This window comes from Rutidosis leptorrhynchoides, unplaced genomic scaffold (genome assembly GCF_046630445.1).
Source record: "Rutidosis leptorrhynchoides isolate AG116_Rl617_1_P2 unplaced genomic scaffold, CSIRO_AGI_Rlap_v1 contig355, whole genome shotgun sequence".
NCBI lineage: Eukaryota > Viridiplantae > Streptophyta > Magnoliopsida > Asterales > Asteraceae > Rutidosis > Rutidosis leptorrhynchoides.
In genome coordinates this window covers 61,623-74,642 of record NW_027266592.1, presented here as the reverse complement: position 1 = coordinate 74,642, position 13,020 = coordinate 61,623, and the positions used below count along the sequence as shown (strand labels likewise).

The 13,020-nt window shown below is 28.1% G+C and overlaps 1 protein-coding gene across 1 annotated transcript; it reads right to left on the bottom strand.

Annotated features, from left to right (window-relative positions):
• Positions 1-1,918: 1,918 nt before the first annotated feature.
• LOC139883114 (SHUGOSHIN 2-like) lies at positions 1,919-3,642 on the bottom strand. The gene is made up of 9 exons (XM_071867330.1): positions 3,490-3,642; positions 3,346-3,383; positions 3,158-3,266; positions 3,005-3,028; positions 2,836-2,904; positions 2,702-2,740; positions 2,506-2,608; positions 2,342-2,399; positions 1,919-2,213 (listed from the first exon to the last, which is right to left on the bottom strand). Exons 1-9 carry the CDS (start codon positions 3,640-3,642, stop codon positions 1,919-1,921), a joined length of 888 nt encoding a protein of 295 aa, XP_071723431.1.
• Positions 3,643-13,020: the final 9,378 nt, after the last annotated feature.

Sequence of the window (13,020 nt, the reverse complement as noted above, 5' to 3'; positions counted from 1 at the left end):
ATTTTATTTTTTATTTTGGTTTAAATGTCGGTTTGATTTTGGTTCGATTTAAACAGATCACAAAGTCTAGGTGGCATTATTTTACACGTAAGTGACACGTGTCACTCTATGATTGGTTGTAAGTGCCAAATCGGCAAAAATTAACGTCCGTTAGAGTCGAGAGACTAATGAGTTCAAAAATTAACGTTTAAAAGACCATTTGGTTCGATTTATGTTTGGAGGGACGAAATAGTTCAACAACGTTTAAAATAAGGACCAAAATTATTACTTTTATCAATTATATATATCTTAGACTTTTGGATCTAGACACAAAAAAGACTTCAAACCTTTATAGATATATAATTTATTTAATAAAGAAAAGAAAATTATAGATAAAATAAAATAATTTAATATAATATAATATATAAAGGAATCACTTATATTTTAAATTAATAGAGGATCTCGTTATATATAGTATATAATAAACTTTTCAGTTTACTCACTAAATGTTTTCTTTTAAAGGAAATTAATGTGTTAATATTTCTCAATCAAAGAGAAAATTACGGTGTAATCCAATTTAGAGAATTGTACTTCTTCTTTTTTCTTAATAATATAATTCATAATTGATTATTGATCAATAAACGTCTAAACATATCAAGTATGTTATTTTATCGGATAAATTGACAACGAAAATTATACATTTATGTCAACTCCTTTTTTTTTTTTTTTTTTTTTTCCCTTTTTAACGTGAATGGCAGTGGCTTTCACCACACAAAAAATGGATCATATTGAGATATTTATTTTTACCCTCCTCTTCGAACTTTGATTTTTGAATTCAAGGGATTTTTTTTTTTCACGTTACCATTCCAAATATAAATTATATATATGAGAGTTTGTGGTCTTTTTGGATTCATTTCATTTGTCTAATTGATTTTGACTATCAATATAATTATTTGTCTTTATTTCAACTCTAAATACTTTGATGTAAAATTACAAAATGTCTCTCATCTTCTTTTTAAACTATTCAAATCTTTTTGAAAATTTGATGGAGGTATAATTTTTTTTTCGTGTTTGTGTAAACAAGGAAATTATATCTTTTTTTTGTTTTGAAGTCGATCTATTCTTCCTTTCATAAGATATATAGTTTCATTGTATCTTTTTCTTTCGTTTATAGGTTTCTGACCTTCTTGATGTATTTTATAAATATCATCAATAAAATATTATATAGAAGATTCACAAGTCGCCACATACCAAATTCAAATAAATTAAAATAATAATAGTTGATAAAAATTCTTACTGATAACGTATTAAAAATAACTAATGATAGGTTTATTAATTTGTTATGTTTATGTAAGAGGATCTCTATATATAAGCCTTCGTAAACGGTAACAAATATTTCAAATTAATGGAGAATAAATTAGAAGATATTATAAATATGCACCGTATAAATAGTTTCATAACAATTACGTACTTAATTAAGATTATTAATTGATATATGATTATTTTAAAATTACATTTTTAGATTGAGAAAAATTATTAACTAGATGAGGTTATTAATTTATCAGATTATTACATCATCGAGGTTTGTCTATAATAAATATAATCGGTACTGTAAAGCAATCAGCTTATGGGTAGATGAACTTGACATACACTGATACACATTCATAATGGAGGTAAAACTAACCATTCTAGTCTCAAAAGCAAAATACATTAAGTATGGTAAACCAACGAGTTCAATGAGATCATCAGCTAGTGAGATGATAACTAACAAAACAAATTACACAGGCATGTATCTCAAAAAGGAAATGCAAAAATAGCATATCCCAAAAGGCACAAAAGGAATGTGGCATAGGAAACCTGGAAATTTCAAACTCCACTTTCTGTCTCTGCTCCTCATATGATGCAAGGGTTAGATAGATGGAAAGAAAAAGGGATCCTCTCAGTCTCTTCGCAATTTCACATTAATAGGGCGTTCTTTGTATGATAGAACCTTTCCAGCAGCTCGACGTGAAGGCCTTCCAACAGACGATCTTCGGGAGTCTTCGGACTTTTCTCCAGAGACATTCTCTGATGTTTCATGTTCTATCTTGGTAGACGAATTCAACAACTTTGGGTCATTTTCATGATTCACTTCATCATTTTGAAGGGAAACAGGCATTTTAGCATCATCAATTTCGAACAAATTTTCGGTTTCAGGTTGTACAACAGGTGTAAAGCGGGCAGATTGCCTTCTCCTGAAACAAAAAGTAATAGAGTCAGTATATGGAAGCCTTTATTCTTCCTTTTCTTTTTCTTACTAAAATCCGATATTATGCTTCAATGACAAACTGAACTGCTTGAGGATTAATAAAAAGTAAGTAACCTCTTGTTGTCGATAGTCTCTTTAGTTCTGCATGGCTTAGTTGTAGACGGGCCCAAAGCTGTATAGCAATATGCAAGTAAAATTGCTTGAAAGTCCCATTAAAAAGTATGCTAGAAAGGAAACAAGTAACTAATATCTGGAGGAATGATCATGAAACAACTTACATTGACTTCTTGTCTGTCTTCTTCTGTTAGTCTTGCACATTTCATTGTCCTCCTTCTCTGCTGGCAAGGATTCACCCACCTCGTCTGACTTGGTTGAACCGACCTTAAAGTTAGATGAAGAAAAGGTTTAAGTATAACACAGAATGCCAAAAAAGTAAAATTCTAACATCACTATGATAAGCTAATGGTGAGTTACCTCATTGACAGAAACTTGACATGGTACACATGCTTTCTCCTGACGTGCAAGGCAGAGGAGAACTTTATCAGTCAAGATGATTATCAAAGATAATAAACTCACAAAATCAGTTCAATAGTAAAAACTGAATAGACCTGCGAAACAAACTTCATTGACTTTAGTAAGCTGTTTTTGCATCCTAGTTCATGCTGAATTGCCTTCAGCTGAAAAGAGACAGAGCGGAATGAATAAAAATGAACATCTCGAATCCAAAACCTTCACAATAAACAGGATCAACCAACTTAGGCATGGACAAAATTTTACCTTGTCTTTACCTGCATTGAGCTCCTGTAAAAACATAGAAACAGATATAAACTCATCAGTGCTCCATGAACTTATATTGTAGAATCACAATGAAAGTTACGGAGGAACAAATGAAAATTTCGTGACGGAGAAGATTAAAAATTGGGAACATACAGACAACATCTGGGTATTTGACTGTGCAAGCTGCAAATTTTGCAGCTGAACTTTTTGCAAGTTCATTTTTAGCTTTTGCAATTCAACCCCGCTCAATTCAATTAGTTTACTGCAAAAAGAGTTAGACAACATGATGAGTACTAGACAAATTATGATGAGAGGATGGAAATTTGGATCGGAGAGGATACTTTCTATCTGCAAGTAGTTTCATCAACGATGCATTATCCTGGACAAGAAATATAAATGCTGAGAAAAACTGATTACAAAAACAGCAGATGCATTAAGTAATAAAGTAAAAAAGAGGCAAAGAGACTGAAAATTAACAACTGTACCTTTTGAAGCTTATCGATATACTCTTTTGCCGTAATTGTAGTGTTCTGACATGGTTTGTTCTCTTGGATACTTAGCCTTGTCTGGTGTGCCAAGTTACTTATGTCGGCTAGCCTTTTCCTTGGATTGGTCCCAAGTGCGTGCGCCTTGGCCATTTTCTCCCCCTTCAGTTCATTACCTTTTGATCACTCCAAATCAAATTAACGCCATCATTCAACAAGAAGTAGCCCAAGAAAAAAAAAAAAAAAAATCCTTCAATTTTGAAAATGACGAAGCAAACAACAGTAAAGTAAGATGCAACGAGCTCAATGTCACAATTGTTAGTCCAATTGGTCACCAAGATCTAACAATATACATGCATAGCAAAAACATTTATCATTTCGGAGATTTAGACTCTAAATACGATAATTTTATTTAAAATGAGCTACAAATCGTTGTCTCACAAGATTGAAATTGAAAACAAGAAAAGAGAATTTACAAAGTACCTGGAACGCCGGCGTCGCGAAATACTGGACTACTGGTGTCCATCTTCAAAATCCGTTGAAGTTTGAACCCTAATCTCTATCTCTCTAATCTAAACCTTCATTCGTTGGCTATGGCGCGCGAGACTCCTTAGACAGATAAATTGGACTGATTACTTATGGCAATTTGGGTATTCTTCTTTGTACGGATCTCCGAAGCAAATGCCGAACCTAATTTAAAATGGAACCGAACCTTGAAATTTATAACTCTTTGGCGGGCGAATGGTTGTCGACGCGACGGAGTGTTTGAGTTAGACTGACCGAATATCGATGCGCAAAGGAAAAGTCTGACTAATTCGATTTAAGTAATTCTTTCTTATCTTAGGCCCAGTCCAATCATATATTAAACCAAAAAGCCCAACCCAGTAATATCTATTTATATATATAGCCTTGCCTTGACCATGCTGACATGCTTGTTGATGTAGAGAGGACAATTTTTTTCTTTTTGATGTTAAATAGAGAGTGAACTAGTATTTGTTACGTTTCATTAGTAAATCTATTGATGTGGGAAACAGGAATATGGTTTAAAAATAAAATAAAGTTACACGTATTATGCATATTTAGATAAGTATTTTAATAGTTTGAGGTCTTAAATGATAAAATAATTTTAAGTCCGTATATCTGCTAAATACATTCTTACTCTATTTTCGAAAATACGATGGATACCTAGCATTTTATTATGAAAGAAAAAAAAAAACTTTTAATATTAATGTAAAAGTTAATTGGATGGATCGCAGATATTTGTTTTTTATGTAAACTTTTTTAATTTGATGGCTCGAGGTAATGAATCGAAGCCTTTTCTGCTTTGGTAGGATGTCCCAGAAAAAACTAAATAGGCATAGATAGATTATGCATCAGAAAGTGGTCTAAGATTCGTTGTCCAAACACAACCGTATTCACATTCTTCCTTCTTTAAATCCCTAGCCTACAAAAATATATGTAGTATGGTTTTATTTTACACAAATTATGTATGTCAAAAGTTAGTGGTTGGCTTAAGGTCCTTGTCAATTTTGACTAGGGTATTTGCATTATGCAACACCCGGTTTCCTGAATTATTTTAAATATATTCATTATGTGTTTGGAGCATGCTCCGTTTTAATCCATATAATTTTTAAAAAATTTTTTTTTTGTCATATTTAGGAAAATGGCGACTCCTTTTCTTGATTTCTGAGGATAATAGTCTATGTGAACTTAGAATTGATAGATTTTAGAGTAAATAGAATTATAGAAGCGTAGGAATTCAATTACTTCTTAAAATAGAGGAACAACCTGTCTTAATAATTTGTACCGAGCAGACTCTGGGTTGGAAGCGCTTAGGCCATATATATCGATCAAGCTAGCTCTTTTAAAACACAATCAATATGTTGATAGGGAAATAGGTCTTTCTCTAATTACTATACGTCACTGATCCACGATCTTGAGCGAGTCTTGCATATGAGTCTTACGGTCGTAGATGTTTAAATTGTCGTCGGATCTCTCTCTTTGTTTCATATTCCGACAAGAGTCCAATCAAACTTGTGTGTTCGCTACATTCCCTCGTTTCTCAAACAGAGACAGGTGTGAAATAAAATGATATCTAAATTATTCATAAATATATGTATGAATTGAATATTTCGTATAAATAAGTTAATCGATTTTAAACTTATCAAAAATACATTTGAGTTTTGAAAGTCATTGCTAATTTGATTAACAAATACACTCAAGAAAACAAATTGATATCTTTCTGCTGAATTATTATTATGCATACGCTTGCTCCAGCACTTTACATGTACGTATATGAAAAATCAGCGCGATTTCAGCAATGGTGGTTGGTGGGTGTCTCGGACAAAAACGAGCAAATGGATAATTAGACAAAATGGAGAAAAGATGGAATTAGAATCAGTTTGGTTTGAGGCTTAAGCTATGGCTTGGAATGATATTCTCATAGTACTTAATACATATACTTTGCACAAAATTCAATGTTGATCTCATCGTGGGGGCCAAAACTCGGACGTTTCAGGCAGTTGATTATCCTTCTTAATGCCAATCATTTTTATTCATAAAAAAAAAAAAAGTGAATGATTTTTATTTTATTTTCCCATTTATTCAGACTTAATTTGTATTATAATCAGTGCTGCTCCTTTAATTTGTATTATAATCTAGTGCTGCTCCTTTTTTCTTTCCTAGCTAGGAAGTGCATGAAAGGAATTATAGATGAAAATGATTAATCAGCACTATATTTTGTCTATGACTCTATGTATCTTAATTCTTAACATTTACATTTATGTAAAAATGTGTATTACTCCCTCTATATATACACTTTGGTGGTAAAGTGATTTTCCTTAATATAATTTACAAAATGGGTTTTTATAGAAATCGATCTCTCGATGGTTAGTTAAGATTAATATTTAAAGCTTTTTATAATATGGGTTTTAGGATATTATAAATTATTCGTTTTAGCTTTATTATAAAGGGCAATGCAGCCGCAAACTAACCTGTTTGCTTCTAACAAGTTGACGCTAGCTTGAAAATGGAGAGGAGAAAAAACAAAAAAGCGAACGTATAATACGAAAGTGATCAAACCATTTCTCAAATATCAAGGAAAGGATATTATACCTCAAAACAAATTTAAGAAGGTTTGCACGACCTAACATACAGAACTAGCTAGGAAATGACAAAATCTCAACCTTCTGTAATTTACCCCAACTAGTTAATGTGTCCGTCCGTTGGACGAAAAGTCAGTACTTTTAAAAATTAAAATATATATTATTTAAAATATTATATAATAATTATTTATATTAAAATTATTAAGTCTATCAATTTTTTTTTTAACTTTATATCAATGATAATTATTTTGATTTGATTTCAAAATATAAAATCCTATTAAATTTAAAATTTATTTTTTTTCAAAAATAATAAACATAATAAAAAGTAAGAGCTATGGATCAAGATTTCATAATAAAATTTATAATTTCATCTAATCAATTTAGTCATTCCGATTGTTTGAAAAATAACATGTGTCCGTTTTAATTAAGAATGAAAAAATATATAAAACGGACTTTTATGAGGAATAATAGTTTAACCAAAAATAATATTTATTATAATTTAATTAGGAATGATTTTTTTTCCATAATATGCCCGTTTGAATAGGAAAATGGTAGATGTACTCGTTTTAATTAGGAATATGAAAAAATAATATGAATTTTATTAGAAATATTTTTTAAAATAATAGATGAAATTGATTAGGAATAAAATTATTATATTAAGAAAAAAGTAATTGGTAGAATTTTATTAGGAATCAGTACGTTTTTATTGTATTTTGATTTCCTAATTAGAAAAGAAAAAAAAATAATATGATTGATTTAAAATTATAACTTGATTTCTAATTAAACTCAAAGTTCTTAAATACATGTGTTCCCGTTCGTTGGATGGAAAGTCTATACCTTTAAAAATAAATAATTTAATTATATATTACAAAAAATTAAAAAAATAATATATATATTTTAATTTGATTAGGAATAATTTTTTTTTTTAGCAATATGTCCGTTTGAATAGGTAAAAAATAAAATGTGCCCGTTTTAATTAGGAATAAAAAAAAAGTAATATAATAAATTTTATTAGAAAAAATTGTTAAATAAAAAGATTAGGAAAAAAATATAGTGTATTATAATTTTATTAGGAATATATTTTTATTGTGTTTTGATTTCCTAATTAGAATAGGAAAAATCATAGACTTGTAATTATAATTTGAAATCTAATTAAACTTAAAGTTCTAAATGAGAAATATAATTTAATAAAAAAATTAAAAAAAAATTATATATTATTATTTGATTAGGAATAATTTTTCTAACAATATGTCCGTTTGGATAGGAAAAAAAATGTGTCTATTTTAATTAGAAATAAGAAAAAAGAATATAATAAATTTTTATTAGGAAAAATTATTTAATAAAAAAATAGAAAAAAATTATAGTATATTAGAATTTTATTAGAATTTTTTAAAATAATGGATAGGAAATTGATTAGAAATAAAACTATTATATTAAAAAAAAGTAATTGGTAGAATTTTATTAGGAATCATTATGTTTTTATTGTATTTTTATTTTCTAATTAGAAAAGGAAAAAAAATAATATTATTAACTTAAAATTGTAACTTGAAATCTAATTAAACTCAAAGTTCTTATATATATGTGTCAAATTACTATTCGTTAATAAAACGTCATGTGTCGAATGTTGATTTGACAATAAAATTTACAATTAAATTGTAATTGGGACAAATTAAAAAAGTCTTTCTACTGTCTATAAGATTTTTTGATAAGCTATGTGGGCAATATCTGTCGAACTTTATCACTAGTAAAATAATTTTACAGCCTCGAATCTATTAATCCTATAGATCATTCTAATTTCATTGCTACTTGCCCAGCGTCATAAACTTTTTTTCTTTTTTTTGAAGTTTTGCTAGCGTCATAAACTTCGTAAAGAGCAATGTACGTAGAACTATTAATATTTTAGTATGTTTGTAACATAACTTACTTCGTAAAGAGCAATGTACGTAGAACTATTAATATTTTAGTATGTTTGTAACATAACTTAGTTTTGGAATTGTTTACTTGTAAAGCAAGATAAATCATCCGTGCCCGTAGTAATGTACCATTGCAATTCTATACGAGGTGATCTGATTTCAATTTGCAAAGATGGCTTACAAGCTGCAACGCATTAGAAACGAGAAGATAAAATGATCATATATGTCCGTTATTTTTGAGAATTTTAATTTATAATGCTTATATAGTTAGCTAGTAAGATGTAATAATGTTTGGGAATTAAGAATATAAATGGATAAAAATGAAGTATGTATGTGGCACATAAAATGGATAATGAATGGAAGCAGTATATTATATATATAATACATATATATATATATCTCACAAGACAAATACAAAGAAGAATGTCGAATAATTTTACAGTTGGAGGCGATCGTATACTAACTAAAAGAATATTAACATAAAAAACTAAAAAAATATAATTTCATAAAATATTCCGATACAGAGCAGTACTGCATAAATACAATAATTTACGATTGTGGCCCACCGACCTTTTTCCTTGATGCCTCGCGAGTCAAATTAAGTCTCATGCAAACAGCGTCAAGTTGCCAATGGTCGGTCCATTAATCTTACACTGGATAGGAGTATTATATGTAAATTGAGTAATGCTGGGGAGAAGAAATAGAAACAACGTTAGAAAATTGACATGAGTCACAATAATAAATATTTTTATTTTATAATTTTAACTTCATTTATGCCCTCATACCTTATTCCACTACTATCAGAAAACTTATTTACTTCTACTTTCACGTTCATTCATCAAATTATTGTATGCTTCCTATTTATTTGAAAATAATCAGCATAAGAAGAAAAGAAAAAAAAAATAAAAAAAAAATACATATCACTCCGCCACAGCCACTCCTTGCCTCTTCCATGTGAATCAATTTTAATTTTATTTTGAAAGCTAAAATTATAAGTATAATATGTTAAAAAAATTGATGGAACACATAATGAATCGAGATAATTTCATGAGAATATAATTAAATTTCTATTTTATTTTATATTTATGAAAATAAAAATTATAGAGATGGAGGAGGGAAGAGTGAGAGACAAAAAGAGATGGAGTTTAGAGGAGGGATAAGGACAACATTTGATTTAAAAAAATTAAAGCAGTATAATTAAGACACATATTAATTTTTTTATTATTCTTTCTATTAGTTCTTTTTGTTCTTTCCCTCCAGCATTTTTCATGTACATTAATTAATTAATACTCCGTAAATATTACTATAAATAGTGGCGAAGACAAGGGATCAAGGTGTGCCACGGCAACCTTCTTGTCAGTGAAAAAATTTTATTTAGGCTGTAATGCGGTTTTAGTATAAATTAAATTGTGTGCATCAGACTTTTATGACACGATGTAGCTCGGTTGGATTTGTAGTTTAGGAATGGAACTGTTTTAACCTTGCATGCCTGAGTTCGACCCTCACATTAAACTTTGTCGAATATTTGATGTTTATACGTACCATGGCAGCTGATCTCAAATTCTTTTGCTTTTTATTAATCTTTCCCTTTAATTGCAAGATTTACAGTATTAATTATCTATCATGATCGCAAAGTATATAATTTTTTGTTGTTGTTGTCGTTAGCAATGCATATAATTTGAAGTTAAAAAAAATGTATATATAATTTAATGCATTATAAAAGTGTAATTTGAAATTATGTTAGCACCTTCATAAGGGAATAGGGATGTATGGTTGTTAGTAGAATCATTATTGCCATGATGTTGGTTAACATTAAGCTAATTAGCGCGTACAAATATCATGACATGATTATATACAAAACATTATAAAGTAGAATTCAAATAAAAAAAAAATTATAAAAAAATATTAATTTTACCTCCTCCATATATAAAAACCTAACTACAAGTTATCGAACCATTTTGATTACATTTATCGTCCTGAGAAAAATAAAAAAGATTTTGGACACTATTGTTACTTGTTTTGATTCTATAGAAGAATCTATATAAAAATAAGTTTCCCTATATGCAAATTCATTAAAAAAAAAAAATCATCCTAGAGCCTAAAGTGTCCAACCAAAATGTGACCTCATAATTAAGACGTTTTTTCTTATATAAAATTATATGTTCAATTTCTAAGAGAGTGGACTTTGATTATCTTTCTTTTTTGATGTCAAATTAAGCATTACAAAAAAAAAAAAAAAAATCATAATAGGATTGTACAATTTTTTTATTTGTTTATGGTATTTTCATCATAATAATAGAGTCAGAGTTTTATAACTGATTTCGACTCAGAAGAACAGATATGGTAAAGGTTTGTACTATTTGTTTATGAAATTATAATATATAAGTCAGTGGATCAATTCATGGGACGAAAATCTATATTTTTAAAAATTAATAATTTAAATATATCATATAAAATTTATATAATAATTATTAAATTTATATCAAATATTATATAAAATGTAATTATTTTATTTTAAAATCTATAATTTTAAAATTAAAATTTATTTTATTTCTAAAAATAATAAAGTAAAAGTTACATATCAAGATTTGATTTCATAATAAAATTTATAATTATATCTAATTAATTTAGTTATTTTTATTATTTAAAAAAAAAAAAGATATGTCCATTTTAATTAAGAATAGGAAAAAAATATAGCGAACTTTTATAAAAAATAATAGTTAATAAAAAAATTAGAAAAAAATAATATGCATTATACTTTGATTGAAAATAATTTTTTAATAATATCTTTATTTGAATATTCAAAAAAGAAGATATGTTCATTTTAATTAGAAATTAAAGAAAATAATATAATAAATTTTAATTAAGGAAAATTATTAATTTAAATAAGATATAATCGTTTTAATTAAGAATAGGAATAATAATTTAATAAAAAATTAGAAAAAATAATGTATATTATAATTTGATTAGAAATAATTTTTTTTATAATATGTCAATTTGAATAGGAGAAAGAAGACATGTCTGTTTTAATTAGATATAGGAAAAAAATATAATGAATTTTAATTAGGAAAATTTGTTTAATGATAAATAGTATGTTATAATTTTATTAGGAATAATTTTTAAACATAGGATAGGAAATTGATTAGGAATAAAATTATTATATTAGAAAAAATTAATTGGTAGAATTTTATTAGGAATTATTATGTTTTTATTGTGTAAAAAAAATAAAATCATTGACTTAAAATCGTAACTTGAAACCTAATTAAACTCGAAGTTCTAAAATACACGTGTCAAATTACTATTCATCATTAAAATATCATGTGTCTAATTTTGATTTGACAATAAAATTTACAATTGAATTTACAACTGAAAAAAATAGAAAAAGTCTGATGGAGGACCATCCCCTCAAAAAAAATTGTATGGCCGAGACTTGTTTGTCAAGAAGGAGAGTCCTAGTTTCCTTGTCATCGAAGAAGATTTCCCTTCTATTCTTGCTGCACAAGAAAGATACTACAAAGCTACAAGAAATGAAGTTGAGGATGTGAATGAACAAGGAAGAACGCTCAAGGATTGGGTCGTCCCTTATTCAAGTCTGCCACCGGTTTTAAATTAATCAATTGAACCAATTGCAGGATGATTGAATTAATTTGAATCGCTTTAAATTTTTAATTGGTTTGCTTGTTGGTCTTTCCGTCCACTTTGTGTTGAATTTATTTGGGCTGACCTTTTATTTTCTCCAGGACTTTATTTTTCATGTTACGTTATTCTTTCCTTTTCCGTTTAGAACTTTGTTTTCTTATTTAAATTGTTTCAAGAATGAAATAAAATCAGATAGAGTTGAATTTGAGAAAGAATAGAAAGATGGATTGCTTTTAGTTTTGGGAAAAAACTCTAAATCATCTTGAGTTTGACTATTTTCTCTGAAAATTATCACCAGTTTGTCAATTCATCTATAAGAATTGTCAATCATCCGTTTTTTCGGATTCACGCACAATTTGACCTACTGACGGTCGTCAACTGTTTTTCATTTCGTTACAATTCCGAATTGAGTGATTCCAATTTCGTTGGAAACTAGACATCCTGAGCTTCGATTTTACATTTTATTTTACTCAATTCCAACCAGTATTGATCCCGTTCTCGTCGTTACAAAGTAGCCCTAGTTTCTGCCCGCAAGAGAAATTTTCGAGTTTATGTTTCTCGCTTCAATTTTGATCAGAAATCGCCTTTTCTTGATCCGAATTGTCATCAAAGCCTCTCTATTGTCTATATAAGAATATAATAGAACTGAGAACTGATTTTATCATTTATGAAGCTCATTTTATTTCAATTTATGGACCGTCAATTTCATTTCTTTTGAGATTACGAACAAAGTTGAGTTGCAAAAATTGATTATAGACTTCAGTATATATATATGAATTTGATTAATTATAAGTTAATTTGTTGCCGAATCGAATTGTGTCAAGACAATTCTCGGATGGAAAACCTAATCTCCAAGTTAGGGGTTGAAACATAAA